General features: G+C 41.0%; 1 protein-coding gene across 1 annotated transcript in view; it reads right to left on the reverse strand.

The window, feature by feature from the left end:
* AFF3 (ALF transcription elongation factor 3) overlaps positions 1 to 23,386 on the reverse strand; it is a 319,278-nt gene that overhangs the window by 157,763 nt on the left and 138,129 nt on the right. Inside the window, exon 4 of the mRNA XM_021538600.2 lies at positions 14,396 to 14,440. Coding sequence (XP_021394275.2) covers positions 14,396 to 14,440 — 45 coding nt within the window. The remainder of the gene's footprint in view (positions 1 to 14,395; positions 14,441 to 23,386) is intronic.

Raw genomic sequence — 23,386 nt, forward strand, 5'->3', positions numbered from 1 at the left:
CAATTTAGGAGATTTGTGGTCAATTACACAGGGAGGGAGACAATTCTGCACTGCTGGGGAGGGAGGAGATTGAGCTCCCAGTCCTCTGGATGCAGAAAAAATAGGTGCCAGGATCCACTTTCTTCCTCCCACTTTCACTTCTCCAGTATTGTGTTTGCTGTTGTCTTTCTTGCCAGTAATTTTTCACACTCACTCATCAGTTCCTGTTCCTAAAGTCAAAACCAAGCATCCCATTATGTCTCCTGAGCTTGTCTCACTTTGACAAATAGTTTTTCATGTTCTTGATTTGTTCCCAAATTTGTTCACCACTGTGGACTGACTCTATGTTTATGTCCTCCAACTACCTTTTAAACATTGTCATCTAAATTGTTGGTGGGTCAATCATAACCTTATCATACTATTTCTTATTTCTGACTCTTTTCCTGGAAAATTTTCCTATTCACCACTTCTCAACAACAAACTTAATATGTTTTAGCTTTAATAGTTAAAAAAAAAAAAAATAGCAAAGGTACTGTGATCCCTGTGTAGTCAGCGAGGAGAAAATAATCTTGAGAGGCTAATTTGTCCCTCTTTCTTGTGACTATGTAGGGAGATTAAATTCCTAACTTAGATTAGATGCCTATCTTCAGATAACAACAAGGTGAGATAAATTCCATCTCAACTCATCATGTAATATTCACACAGTAAAAGAAAATCTTATTTTATATGCTTCCGCTTACCTCAGACTTTGGCAAACCTGTGTAATTCTACATGTCATGCTTAGAAAAATGCACATGTTACTAACCCCAGTTTTACAAATTTAATAGTAAACTATCAACTTGTGCAGAACCAGAGAGATGCATAATAAATGTTACAAGAACAGCTTTAGGCATTGCATATTAATAGCTGCGGTAGGATTGACTTGCAGAGCCTTAGTTTTATGATCAGCAACAAGATAATTAGTAAAATTATCCTGCAAATTCATTATCCTCATTCCTTCCACTTCTGCATTTTATTCATTGCATATCAAAATGAGGAGCCTTGCCTCCAGATAGATAATCAGAATGTGTCAGACACAAAAGGTCTGAACTTTCTTTAAATACGCTTTGGTAAATGTGACCTTAAGTAGTCTCCACGATACCAAAGAATTTACAGTCATTATTCCAAAAAGAAGGAACCCTGTAATTTTACAGAGCAATGCAGTTGTGCATTTTGTAGGCTTTCTCACACCTTAACTCTATTTTGAGATAAATGACATAAACATTGGATAGTACAGGAACAGAACAATTTTCTTCTGACTTAGTCTGAATTCACCTGCAGAGCTGTACTTTGCTTTCCATGCTCCTTGATTTCTTAGATCCATAATGCAGCTGAGCTACACTGGGACTCCCTTCAACCTATACATCCAGGGGATCTGGGACTGAAACTAGGGTGCAGGAAAGTTGTGTGGACTGATTTATGCAGGTCTGTTGTCCTGCTGTCCAGGCAGGACCCAGATAGACATGTGAGATCAGAGGGACCTCCTGGCCACCAATAGCTTAGATGGAGTCAGCGCTCTCCTACACCAAGCATCTAATTTTGCAGATCTTTATAACATATCACATCTTAGATTTGAGGCTCTTGCTCAAATCCCTCCTGCTCAGAAGTAACACAAAGCATTCATCTGTCAGTGCTGAGTCTGTTTTGCACGGGGTGCTCACACTGGCTGTGTCTGACCCTGAATTCGGGCTGGGTTCCTGCTCCCTCTCAGTTCTCACGGGACCCAGCGAACAGGAGGCAGCAGCATGAGTGTGATTCACAGCAGGAGCCTGACTTGTTCCACACAGAAAAACTGCAGTGCTTGGCTGGATTGACCCTGCACCAAATCCCTTCTGGATACAGAAACAGCAACAGAGCAGCTGAGAGATGAGTGGAGGTGAGCTGGAGAGGAATGGCTGCGGTGCATGGGCGTATGATCATCTATATTTACCCTTTTACCTCTGTTGGCTTCAATATTTGATTCTCCTTATCTTCATCTCAAAAAATGCTCCATTTTCATTTACTTTAACACGCTTTAAGTTGCAGGGCTCTTAAAGTGCTTTTATTTTGGGATATGAGCTTCATAAAAATGCATCTGCCAAGCCAACAATGCTTTAAAATCCTTGGTTTGTATTTTAAAGACACCAAAATTTGTACTTGTAAGATTTGATTTGAAACATGGCCTTAAAAACTTAGTAAGAGTGGCATCTTTTGTGGAAAAACTGAGGACACATTGCAATAGATCATATAATAATGGTTTCATCACAACTAAGTACTTGCTGGCCCTACATCCTGCATGCTTTTTATGGTGTACTGTGCGTACTAATTCAATGGGTTTCGTCCAAAAAACAGGCACTTCAACAGCAGAATAAGATGCCATCATGGATCAACCCATTTCTGCATGTGTAGAGTTTTTTAGTGCTCACATTAGTGCTGGCATAGCTTTTGAATTACCTTTTGCCAAGCAAAGCATCTGAGAAAGGACACCAAAACCAAACACCCTAGGTCTGGGTCTAAACTGAGAAATCCCTTCACTTGTTCACCCAAGCTGCATGATTTCTGCTAGCAAAGGCAGACAGACAGGGGTAAAAAAACCAGACTCTTGTTGGTTTGTTTTAAACAAAACAAAACAACAACAAAAATCCTAACCAAAACAAAAAAACCAAACAAAAATCCCAACCAATCAACACAAATAAACCAAACAAGAAAAACAAGAAAGAAGAAAAAAACCTATGAAAGCTTAGATGACAAGATATGGAAAGGTAGATACACCACAGGAAAAAAAAAAAAAAAAACAACTGATAGGGAACATCTTTAACAGAAGGGAATGTTTGATGATTTGGGGAATCTGCCTATGTATAATTTATGAATTCCTTATGGCTGTTTTTTACTATGTAATGCTTTATACTCCATATGCTAAGAAGACAAGGGAAAAAAGTTTATGTCTGTGCATGAGAAGGTTGATAGCTGAAGATCATCAGCACCTGAAAAGATTTTACCCAAAGCAAATAAAAGGTTAAGGGTGTCGTGGTTAATAAAGTTTTTTCCCTGTTATTAAGCTTGAGCCTGCTTTGCTCTGTTCTAGATTCCACTTCACAGCATTCAAGGGAGGGATCACATTTTCATGGGGGCACTGGCATTGTGCCAGTGTCAAACCATGACAAGGCCATGTTTTTTTTCCTCTGCCTCTCCAGAGGGGTCTAGATGTGGATAGTGGAAAATCCCAGACAAGTGAAAAAAGATATCAGATACTAATCCTGGGTCTTAAAAAAAAATCAGAGAACCTAAGTGACTCCTGTGAGACTGCAAGGGCCCAGAGACAAAGGCAGCTTGTTTAGGAGAGGAGAGCCTGGAGGCAGCTCTCTGAGCAGAAAGACACCAGGGAGGATGAAAGATGCTGCTGCCTGGGAGGGGAGAGGGAAAGCCAGGCTGAGCCTGGAAGACGGAGTGGAAATGTCATCTTCAGATGCAAGGGAGCTGAGGAGTGACAGCAAAAAATGATAGGAAAATTTAGATAAGGAAAAGTGTGCAAATCTTTTATTACTTTGTCTAGAGATACACACTGTTTCTCAATCTAATGGGGAACAACCCCAACCACCTATATTTTTTGAAAGCCAGCAGAACCTGCTGTGGTCACAAGGCCTGGACAAAGTGATGCACACAGCAAATCTGGGTAGCCTCCTTAGGCTAAGGCAGGCTGGTTGTCCCTGTTGGGCAGGCCCACAGGTAGCAGGATGAGCATTGTCCATGTGCTTGGAAAAAGGCTGAAGTGGCTGAATTGAAAAAACAAGCTCATGTCCCTATTCCCAAGAAAAATCTTCTTCAAGCATCATCCTTCCTATGTTATGAGGCTGCTGCAGCTTTGAGCTTTCTCATCTGATGAACAGGAGAGAGAACCAGCTGCTGCAGCAGCAGCTATATTTAGCAGTCTATTCTGCTATTGATGCATATATACCTAGTACCTATCACCTATAACGAGAATTATTCTGACAAACCACTAGGAGAACAGACCTTTTAAGATTCAGTTCCTATTAACAAAATGTGTGAGGAAAATTACCCTCTTTTTGTCCATGCTAAATTATTCCAGCTTTTCATTAATACTCATTAAGTTTTTAAGGGTTGGCATTTTTAGCAAAAAATAGTTTTCACTGACAGAAAAAAACCACCCAGATAAATGAAGAAAATGTTTACTCAATTTAATAGGCGTGATTTTCTCTTTTGGTGCTTAATTCAAAATCAGGATCTGAAGTCAACAAAGGTTGGATCAGGGTCTACAATTTTTTTAATTGGGCTCTTTTCATTTACATTGGAATACTCTGAAAAAGCAGAGTTATAATGAAGCATTACATATGCGTACATGCAATATGAGAAAAATTAATAATGTCTTGGATTTGCTCAGTATTTATTCAGCATTCATGAGTAAATAACAAATAACTTGATAATATTAATGAAAAAAAATTCTGTGGAAAACCCACACAGCTGGGGAGAAACATTTTTACTGCATGAAGTCTGCTTTCTCTCCCACCAAGCTATTGTCATTACTCTGAATAACTTTTTTTCCCTCCAAGGGTAAAGTGACAGGCTTGCAATTTCTATATAAAATTGCATGGTTTTTAACAGAAGCCTGTATGTAAGCCCTTTTATGTCTGGGTGACTTTAAGTATAGTCAATATTATTGCAAAAAAAAAAAGTCTTTTTTAAACTGAATTAATTCTGTTGGCAAAAATTAGATTTTCAGTAACTGCCAGAAATGTGATGTTTTATCATGTTTTATCACCATCTTCATTACAATCTGTACAGTGGGACTGTTTGGATAACTCACTCAGAGGCCCATCATTTCAGAAAACATTAAAAATTTGTACATTAAGCAACTGCATGATTTCCAAGTATCTCACTTTTGAAACCCATGTGATAGCATGTTACTTCCTAAGCTACTAAATCCTAAATAACTTGAAGAATGACACAATGCACCATACACAGTAAATGGCATTTAGCACTAATCACAAAGGACAGCTACTATGGCATTTTGGTTGGTCAAAACTTGATTGGTATTCAGTCAGTCTCTCTTAAATGATGCTATTAACATCACTGCAGACAAGTGGCTGCTTATGCTCTTCTATTTCCTTCAAAACAAAATTTTACATTTTCAAAGAAAAACCAAACCCAGTATGTCCCAAGTGCAGAGAACTACAATGGCAAAAACATGCCAAAATAGATAGAATTTGAAATGTTACAGATTTTCAACCACTTTTTTTTTTTTTTTTTGCAGTGTGGCTAGTACTGTATTGTACTGTATTGTAAAGTCTTTGAGTTTTTGCACAAGGCAGGAGGAAACCACAGAAAATTAGACTCTATGCCTCCTAACACAGCGAGGGGATCACACCTGAGTGCTGGCCCACAGCCATTCGTATCATCAAATCACTGACAGCAGCACGGATTGACTGGGGCTGGCCCTTGTAAGGAAAAAACCCTGCATGCCTGGGGTCTCTCCCAACAGGCAGCATGGGTGAAGCCACTCTGCTGCAAGACAGCTTAGCTTTTTGGGCACGAGCCATGCAATGCTGTTTAGCCTCAGGCAAAGAGAACACCAATTAGTCCATTTTACTTATTAGTAAGTACAGACATTGCAATAGAATATTCTTGAAAGTGATTTAATTTCCTTTTATTATACTCCTCTCTTCTCCCACAATTTCCTTGAAGTCTTTCAGCCAAGTGAAGCTAACTGCTAACTCATGTGCTGCTCCTAAATATGATTAACAAAAGAATATTTGTGTCAGCTTCCAAATGAGGAGAGCTGCCTCTCTCAGACATAAACAGAGAGCTCATGCGTCCCGGGTCAGACCATAATGTGACAGTGGTGGGAGAGCTCCTGCTGATCATCTCCAGTTGTGGAAAATCAGGCACCACAGAGGAATTTCCTAGATATAAGAGAATGTCTACTGAAAATATTAGTGTAGGAGACAGCAAAAGGTGCATGGCCAAAGTACTTGTGCAGTGTCAGCCACAGAAACACGCACCTCAAACCAGCGCAGGATTTTGGAGACACAGCTGAAGGAGGGGATGGCAGCAGGTCTGTCACCCTGCAGGGCAAACCAGGGCTGTGTCTGCAGGCATCAGGGACCGTGGGGCAGTGACTGCCTGGCCCTGCAGCCACAGCTGCAGTCTGCAGCCCAGAACACATGGAGTATGGGCTCTGCCTCTTCCTCCATTGCCCTACAGCCATCCCTGGAAACATGGCAAACCAAAACTTTGTACAGACAGACGATTTACCAGCATCTAGTTACATTTGGTCAGTTCCTTAATGTCTGTTTAATCAAGAAGGAAACTATTGTCACCATAGGGTTTACTGAAGGGCTCTGTCATCTCAAGTCACACTTCCCTGTGGTTTCAATTTGTTTTGTGTTAGTCTTACCAAGGGGGTAGAAAGTCAGTTTTTCTCTAAAGACAGCAGCTGAAGGCTCAAGCCCCAGGCTCCCAGCAGTGCAGATACCTGCTATTGCCAAATTTTTATTCTTCTTTTGTTAGGATTGATAATACAGATCCTTTCTGGTATTATTTTGGTATTAATTTTGTTGGCCTCAGAGGAGCTGTGGCAGGGCTATACAAAATGAGGATCTATCTGGCCCTTTGCCCTTAATAACAAGGAATCATTTCTCTGTTTTGGAACAAGATGGTGATTGTGCTTTTTTCCCCAGCTTTGTGAAACACTCTAAACGGAGGGAAAAATTAGTAAGTATTTTACTGTATTGTTTTTGCATAACAGAGAGGCGGAATAATTCATTCTGGATTCTGTTGTGCTTTGTCAAATAACAGGGTATATGCATTCTCTACAAAACAGCAATATTTAAAACTAATTCCACTAAATTAGTACTGTAGTGTTTCATTTTTAAACTGACCTGACTTTCCTTACCACAAAGCCTTTGCACACCAGCTACCTGAGTTCTAAAAGGAATGTGGGTCTCTTTTGTCTGTAGCACCCTATTCAGTTAAAAAAACCCAGGTTTTGCTGGATTTGAAAATGTGCCTCAGCACATGGGTGGCTAATGGCAGAGAGTGTGCCTCCACATCCTGCACTGGCACCTGAGAGTGAAAGACAGATTACCTTTGAGTGGTGTTAGTTCTAAGTTATAGTCTTACATATGAGTTTCTAGCTTGATCTCCTATTTCCACTAAAACATTTATAATTTTTGTCTTTTTAAGGTGGTATTTATTAACTGACATCAAGATTTACTATGTTCAAGGTTTAAATATACAGCATACTTCCAACCTCAGATTCCTTTGAGACAGTATTTTCAACAAAACCAGTGGAGGCAGAAAAAATCAAAGAGTGAAAATTCAAGGGAACAGCTGATGTACAATTAATTTATGGTTGGCTAACATTAAAACTGTTAGTGTAGCATTTTATGCATTTTACATGTTGTTCTGTACCTTAGACTCTATCTGTTAAGGGTCGGGAAGCAATATTTACATGTCTAGGTTTAAAATGTTGGCTGTGAAGGTTTATTGACAGTTGAAAACCACAATGTGGGCAATAAAATGATGTGCCATGCGTGGTGGCAAAACCAGGAGCAGATTCTATTCAGATGAGCTAGCAATACTTAACAAGTCACGTGGAGAGGGAGTCGGATGATCTGAGAAAGCATGAAAAGGGACAAAATGTGTGAAAAGTAAGCAACCCTCCAGCCTTTTGGATGGAGAAAGACCCTGGCTCAAGCAGATACACAGAGATAGTCCAAGGCATCACATACAGAGGATATGTCCTGAAATTTTCATGGTGTGAGGAGTCAAGGGGATGGTGGTGTACACAGGTATGGCTCTCTGTAATCACTGCAGCTTATGTGGACAAAGACAAAATATCTTTAGCTCTGGTATTGCTGCTAATTTTGCTCTAACAGAACAAGGTACCTTATGGACTGCTAATTCTCACTGAGAAGCTGGAGAAGCTCCATGCAGAGCTTGCTGAAGTTCTACATTACTCCTGTCCACACCACTAGCAGTACCCAGCCTGACTGGAGGAAAGCTAACAAAGGCACAGTGACTGCTCAGAGAGTTCTGTACAGATGAGTTGGTGTAGGTGTGGTAAGAAGGGCAACGATTATAGGTGAGTACTGCAGGTTGGATGAGACAGCTCGAAATGTATCTTAATGTTTCTGGGATTTAATGTCTTGAGTGAAATGCTAGATTTTCCAAACACTCTTGGGGGTGTATGATTTTTCATTTATTTGAGTAAGAAAGACAAAAAGAATAATACTAAAGAAATTCAATGAACAGTATACATCAGCCAGAATAATGCTTTAATTGCTCTGAAATTTAGGATATTGAAAGCAAAGCCATGCTGTGGAAGTTCTTCTGAAAGATTGCAATAAAAAAAAAGAGTGGTATTTTATGCATCTGATACATTATTTTATATGATTCTGACACTTTGGAGTTCAATGAGTTCTGGCACTTCTGTGTTCAATGAGACTAATCAAGTGTCTGAAAACTGGGGCTGCTTATAAATCTCCATACCTTCTCTCTCCTTGACCATCTCTCTTTTGCCTGAAGTTGGTGTATTCCTCTAGAAACTTTTCCAGGAGTTTCCCATCAGGCTCAGTCACAACAGCTAACCTGAATTTCTCCAGAAAGGTGCTGGTCTGAGGCTGGCCTTCTCACCTCCCTTTTAATGTTGCCCAGCAGTTTCTTCCCAGCAGTGAGACTGCAACAAAACGCTCTGCTAGTGCAGAGGCAGCTACTGCATGAGCACTGTGCAGCAAAGTGGGTCTCACTCCACCTGTAGGGTTTCCCCTCTACTTTGGAAAGCAACAGGAGTGTTTAGAAATATACTGCTGATTACCATATTTGTGTTCTGTAATTCTTCACATGTCCGACTCCACCAGGAGCTTAAGTGCAGCCAGTGGGATCTTACAGTCATTAACATTTACAAGGCAGCAGTTCACAGTTGTTGAACTAACAACCTACCTCTAAGAAACTGATTTTTCTCCCCTCTAAGTATTGACACGTGTTTCACTGACTGTGATGCTTATTCACAGTGACAGTGTGTTTGGTAGAATTTCATGTTTTCACAGGATTTGTCTTGTGCAGACAGTTTCTAATTTACCTCTGCTCTTGTTTTAATTCAATCAGCTGATGGAGTGCAGCTGATCTCATGGCACATATGGCTGTTCAGGTTTGAAAAAAGGCCCTGAATATTTGATGGGTTGATCCTTAATGCTTTCTGCTAAAGAATTAGCAAGACTGCTAATGAGCCAAGGGATCCCAAGTGGGGAAGGGAAAAAATACAGAATTAGATTCTGTTTATATTCTTTTTTTTTTTTTTGTGTTGCTCAAATAAGAAGTGCAGTGCTTTACACACTCTGATTAGATTCACAGGGTAGAGAGAATCAAGTAAATCACTTATCAAAGCCATCACACTTAAAATGTCATTTTCATAAGTGGATGTCCTGTGGCCTTGAGGAGTCACAACCTATTTCAAAGCCATCTGTGGGTGCTTATCCCTCCTTGCATAGCAGGTTCATGGCACCAAGGAGAGTTGTCCTTCACTAGGGTGGATGTTCTCAGCTGGAGTCCATGTCCTTTCCCTGCCTCCCAATGGCTTTTTCTATCTCTTCTGAAATAAATTATCTTTCCTCCACTGCAGACCCCAGCCTGTCTCCCCACTGCTCCCTGCCATTTCAAAGGACGTGGCTTTTTCTGTGTTGACTGGCTGTCCTCAGATTTTCTGCAGCCCTTCCTCTGCATTCCTGTTGCTCCTCCAGCTTCCCGCTGTCTTCACATTCTGCAGCCAAACACCATTTGCAGGCCAAACTATGCCTCTCTCTACTCAGTTCAATGACACTGCTCATGTCAACACAAAAAAATCCAGGGAATTCACAAAGAACCTCTTCAATAATCAAAAGCTCAGCTTGCCTGTGGGTTTCCTACCACAGCTCTAGGAAATCACAGCTAAGACTGTAAGAATAGCCAGATCAATCTCCACTTACCTTACAAATCAAGAACTGCCTGCACTCGACACACTCCCTTACTTAGCTCCATAGCAAATATTCTCAGAGTGCCTCCAATATCGACTGCAACAGTTAACTTTGTGGAGAGGCAGGACTCTTGTTGCTCCTGTTCCTTGAAGGTACTACAGTAAAATGAATGTTTACTTTAAACCCTGACAGTCATAACAAAATACACAGTTCCACACACTAATATAGTCAAATAGAAATCAGCCAAAATTACTATCACAGAATCACAGACTCAATGGTTTGGGTCAGAAGGAACCTTCCAGATCTTCTAGTTCCAGCTTTCCTACCAAGGGCAGGGACTCCTTCCACGAGACCAGGTTGCTCAGGGCCCCATTCAGTCTGGCCTTAAGCACCTCCAGGGATGGGGCATCCACAGCTTCTCTGGGCAACCTGTCCCAGTGCCTCCCCACTCTCAGAGTGAAGAATTTCTTCCTAGTATATAATCTAAACCTAATCTCTTTTAGTTTGAATTCATTCCCCCTTGTCCCATCATTACATGCTCTTGTGGAAAAGTCTTTCTCTCTCTTTCTTGTAGGCTTCCTTTAGTTACTGGAAGGCGGTAATTAGGTCACCCCTAAGCTATCTCTTTTTCAGGCTGGACAATTCCAGTTGTCTCAGCCTTTACTCACAGGAGAGGTGCTCCTTCCCTTGGTGGCCTCCTCTGGACTTGCTCCAACAGGTTGATGTCCTTCCTGTGCTGGGGACCCCAGAACTGAAGTAATCTTGCTTAGACAGCCTGTGTTTTAGCAAGGAAGTGAGTAGGTTGGTTTTGGCAATGTCTCAGGAACTCACACAGCAACTGCTCCATGCATGGTGGAACAACGGGTATTTGTGTAGTCTTAACTTTTATTTTCCACTTCAAAGTTTTCTCTCATGCCCTCCATGAACAATGCAAAACTTACAAGGAATTGCCTTTTAAATCTACTAGCAAGAAATGAGGATTTTCTCTCATGTTTTGACATTACTCTGTAACTTCGTCTTACTGGAGTTATTTACATTGAAGGCTGTCTTGAAAATTTCTCAATCCTCAAAGTGTGTGCCTGCAGCTGGACAGAGAAGTCAGCACACTTTGAAGAAGCTGCTATAAATTAGTGCATGGGGTTAGATGAGGTTCAGGATTCCTGCAGTGATTATAAACTCTACAGGAGACCTTACAACAGCTCCAACTCAACAGGGTTACTGTCTTGTTAATCAACCTCCTTGAGGACTGGAAGAGGTTCCATGTTTCAGTACTTGGGGGCATTCTCTAGAAGCTGCAGTTTTGTGCAGAAGAATCTGTCAGTTTACAAAGTCTATAGAGCTTTGATACATTTGGTAAAACAACATCAAAAAAGGCTAGATTTAAGCTGTGACAACCTGTATTGCAGCAGACAGCAAAAAACTGTAAAATCATGTCACAGCGAGTGCAACATCAGATTTGGTGATTTTAAAGCTACACCTAAATTGATTTGCAGCCCAGGTCCAGATGTTAGTTCTGGCCATGGCCACATGCTGGAACCAGAGGGTGACAAGATCTGTGCACAAACCTGCTTTTTCTCACCTGCTGGGGGAAGGGAACACAGGGAAGCAGATGGAACAGACCTGGGGCACACTTACTACTGCCCTCACTTTTGACTGAGGAAACATGGACATGCTATGGAAGTATCTGCTTCATGGAAAAGCCACAGCCTGACTTGTTCAGGGAACACATCCCTTAGAAATTGGGGATGTTTTCTGCTTTGTGTTGTGCAATAGACAGCCCAAATAGAGTGAAACTTTCCTTAAAAGGATGAATTTTAAGTATCTTCTTCCTTTTGCTGATACTCCATACATTAGGAGTGGCTCTTCCCATAATAAACACATTCCAGCAGGCCAGCCATCTCTTCTGAGGGGAAGACAAGTATTTCAGCTGCTGTGGCTTTTCATTGTCTGCCTTTGGGCACCTGTATAGCAACTTCATATATTGTTTAAAAAGAAGCTAAACTTGGGCTTTATGATGTGAATAGCACTTCCAACAAAACCATGGAAATGGCATTCCTTATAAACAGTCTGTTTCAGAAAAGTAGAAAATCTGTGTTACAACTTCATGGATCTGCTCAGTACAAAAAGAGGGCATGGAGAGGGATGGAAGATGTGATTTACTGGAGATGCCAGTAAATTACAAAGTGAGCAGCAAAGGCACACTATTACTGTTGCTGTTTTCAGTAATTATCAGCAACATCAACAACTGCAGATCTGGATCTGTGTTACAAGAGTACCTAAGCATTGCTTTTGTAATACACAGCAGTTCCTTGACATAGAAAATCCCTTTTTCAGTACAAAAGAGAGAAGATGGATGTATCTGACCTGACAGTACTACAAGAAACAATTGGGACAAAAATGTTCAAGCATGAGAAACAGTGGTAGAGCCCTGACCTCACCACTGGTTTTCTACCGTCCTTGGGAAAAAAGGAACCCCTTAAGACTGGGAGGTAGCTATGGAGCTGATTGGGAAAGTTTTCAAGGCTCTTCCCGGATCTGATGGGAAACATTGGAGAAATGAATTGATGTAAAACTTAGCAATATTCTGACATCACCAGCTAAGCTAAAGTGGAATTTAATATGTTAGCATGGACTGGAGGCCTTAAAATCAGAGATAAATAGCTATACTTGATGTGATAGAGAGGGAGATGACAGTGGTGAGATGTGAAGACAAATGTCTCTGGGCAAGATGTCAAGCTAGGAAAATGATCTGTGCAGCAGCATGAATGGAGGTGGGTAGCATTGCATTTGTCAAAAACTAGGAAAGGGTGCAGCAGCAATCAAAGTGTGTAATGAAAATTTTGGACCAAAGACTTACACCCTTGAAAATAAAGAGCTTCAGTCAGAAATACAATAGAGTAACAGCCTGGAAGATTTATGTGTACTCCTAGGCACAGAGACACAAGGGAAGGTCAGAATAGAAAGTGATGCCCAGGTCTGCAGACATGGAAGAGGGGCAGATTGGTGAGGTTACCCACCATGAAGCTTGACAAAAATATTTCTTGAGGAACATTCCAAAGGAAAAAAAAGAGAGCAGCAGCTGTGTTCATTGTTTTGGAGATGCACTTTACTATCTTTAGTCATACAGTGCATTTTTCTTCTCAGCTGGGGTCTCTTACACACCCCTCTTCCTCTGTGTGGAAGGAATTGTGCTTCTTCTACATTTCAGCTCAATTGCATGAGTCAAACTACAGAAACTAAAGGAGGAAGACAAATTTCTCTGAATGCTCATTTTAAAAGCCTTGCTTTAAAATGAAAATGGGAGTCTGAGTGTCACATCACATCATGAATTCATGATATCTGCCACTAATTTGTAACAAACCACCAGGGACTGTGGCTTAGGCTTGTTGAATATGCACCTGAGTCCTAACAAAGCCTACTTTGTAATTGTTAGCTAAGTAAAAACTCTGCCAGTGAAGTCATAAGCAATACATCATCACCCTTCCATAAACTCTTCATCCAGCTTAAGAATTAAAAGCTGCACTTAACATATTGCGGGAGAATGGAGAAATGCCTTTAGAAACAACAGGCTTGATGCACTGCTAACCTCCAAACCAAATATTTATAACCCTGTAGTTTATAAATCATCAGAAATATTTGGGTCGTGGAATATCCAAGAGGTAGAAACACACACAGTAACAGTGAGGTTTTATCATTCCATCTACCTAGCTTTGTGTTTCAATCAGTCTTACATCAGATTTTTAAGCATTGTGAATTATTGAATTATCATTTTTGAAAAAAAAGCAAAATAACTACATGAGTTAAAATATTACAGAAAAGTTTCACTGTTTATAAATTTTTCTGCCACAGAAAATAATCAATATCCAAGTTAATTCAAGCCAAGATCTGTCTGGATGTGTATTAATTTGCTCCATGAAAATAAACTAGAAATTACAAAGTTAAAAGAAATAATAATGAAATATGGAAATAACTACAGATTTTGCACATTGTCATTATGTAATGGACATAATGAAAATAATGACATTACATAATTAAATCCAGGTGGCAAATGACCTTCCTAGACCTCCCTTCAAAATTAAGATTTTTGACAGTCATGATTAATGGAAACATGCACTTTGCATGGTTTGTAAACCTGAAACATCATTGTACATTTCAGTTTATAATTTATCCCATTATCTGCTTCTCCATGCATGAAGGTCAGCTGTACAGGCATAAAGTAGCAGTGAAATCCACAGGCTTTGAAAGGTTGTTCTCACAAATTTTTCAATTATTTTTCATAAGGAAATAATTTTGCCTACTTTTTCCTTAGAAAGATGACAATCCAAAGTAGGAAAATTTTAACAACAGTAATTGTGATATTCTTATTATTCTCTTGTCTTTTCAGAGCAAACAAAATTGGACTGGAAAAAATGATTTTTTAGGATTCCTACCCGCAATATTTCTTCAATGCAGCTGTTATCTCCTGTTCCACTGTCCTGTAAACAAAATGAGAAGACAGTTTGTTTATGTTTTAAAAAGAAACAACAAATTGGTCTGAGGACATGGTTGTCACATGAAATATATTCTGACCTCTATTACAGATTCAAAATGAGACCAAGTCTTCCAGCATCTGAAAAGTTGCACTGCTTAAAATTCTCAAATTATTCCCTATCAGCATCACAGGAAGATGCAATATTTACTGTGTTTACATATGATTGCAACATCTGTCTATAAATTCAACGGACTTTTTTCACAACACTTTTGGGTGCTGTTTCTGCAGTTTTGGCTCTACTGCATATGAGTAAGCAGAAGCAAAGAAATTATTGCATGTACATGGATACAATATACAATTATTTCTATTAAGTCAATAACATCTCTCCACATCCTTTGTGCAGCACAGCTCTGCAGTGACACTGTCTGTGCAAAGCCTGGGGATGTACAGGGTAGATGTGATGCCGAGGGGAGAGCTGCAGAGATTGCAACACAGGCAGCAACACCGAGCGTGGGCACAGCAGTCCTGAGAAGACTCAGTGATTTCCTCAAGTGCCGACCCTAAGCCCACCCATGCATTGTGGGACTGAGGGCACAGAAGAATTCCTCTCTCCCAAGCAGTATGGCTCACTCCAGAGCTACTCTGCACAGGGGAAATCAGAGATGTGGCAAGAACCATCCAGATGGTGCCTCACCTACATATCCAGCCTGGGTGCTCACTGGAACCAAATTTCTGCCAGCAAGGACGAGGCAGCATGAGACACAGAGCACACACCCCCTCCCTCCTGCCTGCCCTCTGCCCACAGGCTGCTTGCACTGCCCAGCACAGCTGGGAACAGAGGGCACACTTGGACGGAGGATGCCAAGGGGGTGCCCATCTCCTACAGCTCTCCACAAGATACAGGTGGCTGCTGCATCCAGCAAGCTGTCAGGGGATTTCCTTCATCACACTAGACTCCCTGGCAATCCCCCACAATAAAAGGCTTCCTTCTTTTTGCAGAACAGAAGTAACTCAGGAAGCAGGGGACTTGAGGTCTTCCCATGTGGGAAAAGAGGGATAGAAAAAAATCCATCTGGTAATTACTGTACCCAGAGAGCTAGCAGAGAGGTAAGCTTGGTCTTCTCTTGTTTTCAAAAAACCCCTGGATGCTCTGAATTTTCAGGTGTGCACCTGGAGATATAGCAATTAGTTTTTCTAAACTGCTGAGTTCTTCTCATCTGGAAATAGGACTTCTCTACTACATCTGTATTTGTGCATCCAAAAAATCACAAGGCATTTTCAAAAATGGATACTTCTGCATACTAAAGCCAAACGATCATACAGACCAATTTGTGCTAGTCCTGGACACTTTTATCACCATTCTCCAGTCTGAGCTGAGGGATTGAGGACATCTGGATCTTCAGCTGCCTAAAGCCCACCAGCTGTAACCAAGGTCAGGAGAACAACAGCCATGTATATGCAAAAGAAAAATTTATGTTTTCCAATTTTTTGTGGCTGTTGTTTCACGCCAATTCATAGAAAGTCGTAAGTGCTTTATTGCCTGCACTCCTGCTGAATCTTTGCTGAATATGGCCTTTGATTGTTAGACAAATGAATCACATTAACTCTACTTGGTGAAACACAGTCCATCAGCTTTACAGTTCACTACAAATTACACCACTGATTTCAAAGGCAAAGGTACTAAACATGTGGTGAAGTGAGACTTTGGAGAATTACTCATATCTGATATATGGATGATGGAGAGAACCTGCTGCCCTGAGCAGATAGTTGCTCTCTGACCTCAGACCTGCCCCTGAGGAGCTGCACAGCACCATGTGTGATATTCTTGTCACAGGAGCAGGAGGACAAGTGTTCATGTTGTCAGTGAACCTAGCAAGATGGAGAGAAACAACAATCTTTGTATATTTAATAGTTTAAAAATTAGTATTAGATAATTGCTATTTCTCTCTTCTCTGTGAGTTTCCACCTGTTTTTCCCCTTTCCTTCCCCAAGCCCCAGTTTGTTCACTTGTTATCCCACTAACAGTGGAGAGTGTAAAATCCTCATCATGAATGCCTTGTTCAGAGAGCAACAAATTCACTGCCATCCTTAAGTTGTCTGTTCTAGTCTGTTGCCATCTTACAGAAGAAGGGATGAGATGACCGTATGATCTGATGCTGTATAGACTACATTGAACATATGATAAAATTATGATCTCACTTTCCCTGTGAGGATAAAAATACTGAATGTGAATTTGGCAACAGGCTATTTCAGACTAGGATTAGGAACAAGCGTCTGTTACAAAACTGAATAACTCTCCTAGAAGCGTAGTGAAAAAATTCTGTAAGTACCCATCGGCAAGAAATTTTGCTTTCTATTACTCCACAACTAAAACTTTAGCTTTTCTTTCTATCCCATCATTTCTCTGGGCAAGAAGTAAAAACTTTTCACATCTTCCTCTCAATATCATCATGCAGCATTTCAAATGGTGAAAAATAAGCTGGAAACATAAAACTAAAGACTATGTAAAACTGATATAAAATTTGGGGGAAACCCCTCAGTTTCTACATTTTCCTCTTTGGTTTTCATTTTTTGAGTGCCAAATAGAAATTTCTTAATTTTTTTTTTCTTTGAGTACTTATGAACATCTTAACATTACTTTCTAGACCATCAGTGGGTGGTCTAAAATCTCTGCTGACATTACAGAGGAACATCCGCTGCCATGGAATCCGGCAAACTGAATTTAACTTTGTGGCCACAGTTTAACTTCGGAAAAAAAAAAACCAAACCAACAAAAGCTGGCAAATGTTTCTTGAAATGTAAATGAAAAGAAGGGATTGCTTTAGCTGCGGGGAACGAGCAGCACGGAGCCCTCGACACGCGATTTGCTTCGGCGCACTTGCCCGTGCGAGCGCTCTTGCGCTGGTGCCGGCTCGTGACGCAGCCCCTGCGTAAGGCTGGCGTCGCCGCCGCTGGCAAAGCGGTCCCTCCACCCTCTCATAGCCACGGGACACTCGTGCAATGAACGCTTTAATTATTATTTTTTAAATGGAAATTAAAACTAAATCAAGACTTCGAGGCTGCCGTCGCAAACTAAGCTGGGGAGCTGCTCCCCGGTGTTTGCTCTGACGCTGACGAACCCGTCTGGTTTGTTCTCCTTTCTGTTTTGCGATCTGTCATAACAAACTTGCCTCACTGAACCTCCAGCGGACCATCAGCGAAATTCTGGCAAGTCCTGGGGACCTGTCAGGGAAAGTGGGCTCAGGCTCTTCCCGCTGGGATGCTGTTCCCCAGCCAGCGCAGCCTGCCGAGCTCCCGCAGCCCGGGCGGCTGCCGAGGATAACGCGGCGGCTGCCGGAGAAATAGCCCGGAGCGTCGTGCTGCTGATAACACGAGCAGCTAATTACCATGCAAAGCACAGAGAGCTGTAAGAAACGAGACTGACTAAAGGCTACATGGTATTCTTGGGAAACGGGATGTCATTTAAAAAAAAAAAGCTACCTCTGTACAAATTTTATTTCAGAGCATTACTTTATTTTTTTCTTCCCTTACCTAGAGCGCTCACATGGAGATATATAAAGAAACCTCTCTGGAAGGAATTACCTATCTTGTGATACTTCTCCCTCCTTTCAAATCTTTATATTGAGGAAAGAAAGAAAAATCTTCTGCAAGTGTCTATTTCCATTTTAGCCCAAGAAATTTTTGCGATTCAAGCTTTTGGTGCTGTCATTATTTTGACTGTGCTAGGTGTTTCTACAAAGTGTTCAGAAGCTATTGGATTTTTGTCTCCAGTATCAATTAGGCGTGAGGACAGTCTCCAGAAGCCTGAGGTACATACCCATCCTCTTCCCCTGGGAGCCAGGCTGGTTGTGTCACCTCCAGCCAGCAGTATGACAGCGGCCACCCCATGTCCGCCCCACACTGCACGGGCACAGCACAGCACTGCTCACTGTGGGGCTGCAGGACTTCCCCTGGGGCCTGAAGGGAAGCTCCAGGCACTGAATGCTGGCAGGCAATAACCTAAATCCATGATGAAACAAAATAGAAAAAAAGAGGGGGGAAAATCCCACCTAGATGGACCTTAATCTGATAGCATATTAGAAATGCTTCTTAGCCAGGCACACACACATGCACTTGCAGATACATATATACATTTTCTATGCAATCCATTTGCTAGAAAGGAATATCCAGTATGAAGAAGTAAACTCCTTATCTTTTTACATATCCATAAGTGTGACTTCTGCCTGTTGGGTTCAGGAGAATCATTACTCTCAAAGTTTCCCTTCAATCATTTCTCTAAAGAGATCTTAACACATTCAAGTTGTGGAATTTGCTGGAGTTTAACAGGGTTTTTTGCCTGAGATCAGAGATATGATTTCTGGAGGTTCTGCAGAAATATAGCCAGGCTGTAGAAAGGAATTTTAGGGAAGTGCCATTTGCAGATGCCCAAGGAGGGTTTTCAGATATTCAGGGCTTAACTTGTTACTGACTTCCTTACACGTGCTACATCCTCCAAAATGCTCTTTATGGAGTGGTTGTGCTGAACCCACACAGCTCTTGGAGAGAAAAGGCAGGACTTTGAACCACAGGACATGTGGGCTGGTAAAAAGATTAGGCTTCAAACTAGTCAAAAATTAATTCTGAATGAGTACCTGGGGGCAGACTATCTACTTGTTGATTTTATCCCTTTGGCTATGCTTCCATTCAAAATGCAATCGTGTCACATCACTACCTTAAAAATGAAATTTTATGAACCGTTCTTCAATTCAGTTGAGAAATCAAAATTTGATCAGATCAAAAGACTTAAATGACAAATTTTAAGAAATATAATCTGTAATCACAGAATAAGATATGGCCTAAATCAAGAAGACGTTAAAGCAAAATATCAAATATTTGTCTCCAAATATTAGAGTTTTTTACTTTAAGGAAGTATTTTCTTCAAACAAGAATGAAAATGTGTTTGGTCAAAATCAACATGGAAGCAGACATTTTCAGTTCTGATAATCTGGGATATCCTATAGAAAAAGGAGTGAGTAGGAAAAAACAGACCAGAATTTAAAATTATATTTATCTTTTATTTCTCCCTCGTTAACAATGATGGCATTTTGATCTTGAGTGATGTGAGACCTACCAGCAATGTTTCCAATACCTTTAGAGGGATAGACTTCAGGAATCCATGGCACACTGTAGTCACCCTCATCTCACTGGTGGCATTAATAATATTTGTGCCTTCTGTGAAGAAAACTCCTAATCTCTCCCTGAGGATGCAGGCAAGCAGGGCTGAGTTATGTAAGGTTACACCAAGGAAGTAGATATAAAGAGACGGCTCAGGAAGCTTGATTTTCTGTTCCTGATATTTGAAAGCTTTGCTTTGCACTCATGCTATGCCTTACCACTAATTGGAGTTCCAGTGGCCACGGTCTGTTGATACAGTAGTTTTCTCCTGTGCTTTGCATTGCTGTGAGTAGGAGCTGTTTCACTTTTACTATGAGGAATTGCTGACACTTCTTTAGACACAGAGAAGTGCAGGAGGGAGATGGGAAAGAGGAGCTAAATTCTCCTCAAGGTCTGTGTCAGAAAGTGTTGTGCTAATTAAAGTCATTAAATCCATCTATTTCACAGTCACTGTTAATAAACTGTTACCTTTAATAAACCCATATCTTTTGAAATGGACCCATCATATTTTTATGGGGATTATTTTTCCTACCAAGGGATCTTTCAACACTGTTCTTGTTTCAAAAGGGAAGAGGAGTAGCTTTTAAAAAGATTTTATTTCAAGGAGAAAAAAAAAAGCAAGTGATGAAAGTCATCTAGCTTTGCTTTAATGAAAGTATCTGTACTAATTGGGGGCCTCACTGCAACTGGAATATCATGATGCCCTAGTCTTGTACCAGGACCAGGAATATGTTCTGGCTAATTAAAGGAGATGAATCAAAAATATCTGTAGATAGAGAGAAACGCCAGATGCATCCAACAGACTTGCTGTGCACACTAGAAAAGAGAAGCAAGAGCCCATTTTGCTCCTGGTGAATGACACTCTCAGAGCAGTGTGCACAGCAGCTCCGCCACAGCTGAGGCAGATCAGCAGCTTTTGGAGAGCAAGACCCTCCAGAAGAAAGACTAGAGAGGAGTTCCCAGAGCCATCACCCAGAATATCGCAAGCCTTAGGCTGTGCTGGTCTTACAGCAGATCTGAGTCTCGGTGAAGGTGGATGTACTGTGGATGTGTAAGTAAAGCCACTCACCATATTGGATTGTTTTAAAAGAGCCAGGAAGTGATGTTAGAGCTTGAGTCCTCCAATATGTGCCCACAGCCTGCTCCAGAGTTTGAGACATTTCCTGTCCATGTAGTGCCTGGCCTGCAGTAAATGTTGAAAAGCCAGGACAAGAAAGCGAAATGATGCTGAAGGGCTGCCATCTGCATAGCTGCTGGGTGCTTCAGCAGAGCTCAGCCTCCTACAGCCCAGCTGGGAGAGTATTTGGAAAAGGTGGGTCTGGCCATGTGTTGAGAGGTCTTCAAACTGATGAGATAGTCTGAGTCTAAGTCTCAGTGTCCACACCACAAAAAAAATGGAGACAATTAAAGGCCAAGAACCCTTCTTAACCCTCCCCACTCTCTCCACCCCTAAGGGTCATCGAACAATCAATGACTGGAGCTGCCCTGGTAACATTTCATCTAGTAAAAGATGCTTGGGAGCCTCAAATGAAACCTACTGACAGATCAGTGGAGTGATTTTACAGGCTTTTACATTATATTAATAAAAATAAAATTCCAAACATGCTAGAGTTACACCATGACCCAGAACAATAAAGTGGAGCTGTAATGGAGATGAACTGCATTGTTCTATTAATAAAATATAAAGGTTTTATTGTTATTGGGAAAGATTGATTGCATCAAATCAATACCATGTCACCGTATATTAATGCTTTTCTTCACTAATGAAAAAACAGGGCCTGTTGTGATTACACTCTCTTACTACCCATTTAAAAAATATAATGGGCTGGTAATAATGAAGACTGCACCTTGCAATTTTACTCCTTGCTAGATGCTTGATCCTGGGGAGGTGCTTAGTAAGTCACCTGTGCTTTCAGAAAAGTCAGCAGGAGAGGAAGGGAGCTAACATACATGCAAATGCTGTCAAAACTCCCCTGAATGGACTCCACAGTCCCTCCTTTGCACTGAAAAAACTGGAAAAGCCATTGGGGACCTCTGGAAAAGTCTTCAGCATGTTAAATTTTCTGCAGTACTATATGCATGCCCAAAACACATCAAGTGACTGCTGCTTGACACAGGGGTGCATTTGTCAGAAAGTTTCCATTACAGACACCAGAGTCTTTTGGTTTTGCAGCACAAAAGGATTTTTAGTTGAATCATGAGCTTCTTCCCTCAGCCCATGCAGTTTCTCCAATAGCCCACCCAAGGACCCTGCCCTGAGACTGAAAGAGATGAGCTCTTCTCCTCGTTAGATACCTGTCCTCCTTGCTGCACAGATGGCCAATTAGTGCCAGCTGGAATGTGGTGTTTTAAGTGATGTGGACATTTGTTGGCTGGGACCTGGACTGAGCCTGACTGATTGCATTTAATATATTGTCTGTGTTTGTCTGGGGAGAATATGTAATATCTGCATAATGGCAACAGTTGGAAAAACAGGTATTAGGGAACTGTTGATATTTTTGTGAATTTTAACATGAATTTAGCATCAGCTAGTATAACACTGAATAAATTAAATGGATTACTTTGCCAAGAGATCCTTTAAAAGTGTTAATTAACGATAAATCAATAAAAACTATTCAAGATGAAAATCAATTACATCCCTGTTTACATTATTTAACTCCAAACATTTCTGTTTTGTGTGCTTGTAATTAGCAAGCTATAAAAGATGCCATAAATAGGCGCATAATGAGAGGAACTGTTTATAAATGATAATTGGTATTCATTCCCACTGAGCTAAAGGTTATGTGATTACAAACTGTTGTGCAGAAAGGGTTAAACCTTTTATAGATTGAAGGCTTTACAGTACACAGCTCTGGAGAAATCTTTCCCACAAAAAGCCCCTGATGGAAGAATGCCCCTGTACATGAGTGCTGGTGGAAAGAGTAACAACTATCAGGTGTTCCTCAAAGCCTATTTACATCTATTTAGAAAACACTGGGGGAAAAAACCCACCCTTTGGGCAGTGGTGTAGGCAATAAGAAATGGAACCTTGCATGAGAAATTCAATATTAATAAAATTCATCATCCAAACAACATCTCTACAAAGTTTACAGGAAAGATACTAACATTGAAATGCTACCAAAAATATGGATGACCATCCTGTTAATGAAGCTGAGGACAGGACAAAGGACACAAGGGTGTTTTCTGTCATGATGGGTAACAAGGATGTCACTCTACCCAATACCTCCTTCAAAGATTAAGAACAGAGGCTTTCACAGAGAGCTAAAAGTGGATTACAGGATCTTCAAGCAGCAGCCAGAAGCCCAAAACACTGATCAGCAGCCTGTAGCTCCAGAAGGTAACACTGGATTATTTCCTAAAACACACAGAGATGAAAAAACTTTCCTGGGGAGAAAAAACTTCTCACTAATCCCTAATGCTGAAAGCAGGCTTCACAGTTTTAGAGACTGAGACTGATCTAAAAATCTAAAAATCCCCATGATCTGGAGACCAGAGGCTTTCTGTTAACAGCTTTTGTTAGTCTAAGAATGTCACCAACATCTGACAGTTTTGGCTTTGACAGTGTCTCCTCCCCAGGGAAATAAATCTCAACCTTTCATTGTAACTGCTACTGTGAGGGCAACAAGCATCAAGAACCTTTGAGCCAGTCTGACCAGTGAGCATCTGGTGGTAAAGACAGCAGAGTCAAATAACCTATTTGCAAATCCAGAGCTAGACCATTTTTCTACCTTGCCTGGGCATAGGTGATGCATATTTACTTTGCTTTTCCCCTTTCCCTTTCCCTTTCCCTTTCCCT

Source organism: Lonchura striata, chromosome 2 (assembly GCF_046129695.1).
Source record: "Lonchura striata isolate bLonStr1 chromosome 2, bLonStr1.mat, whole genome shotgun sequence".
NCBI classification, from domain to species: domain Eukaryota; kingdom Metazoa; phylum Chordata; class Aves; order Passeriformes; family Estrildidae; genus Lonchura; species Lonchura striata.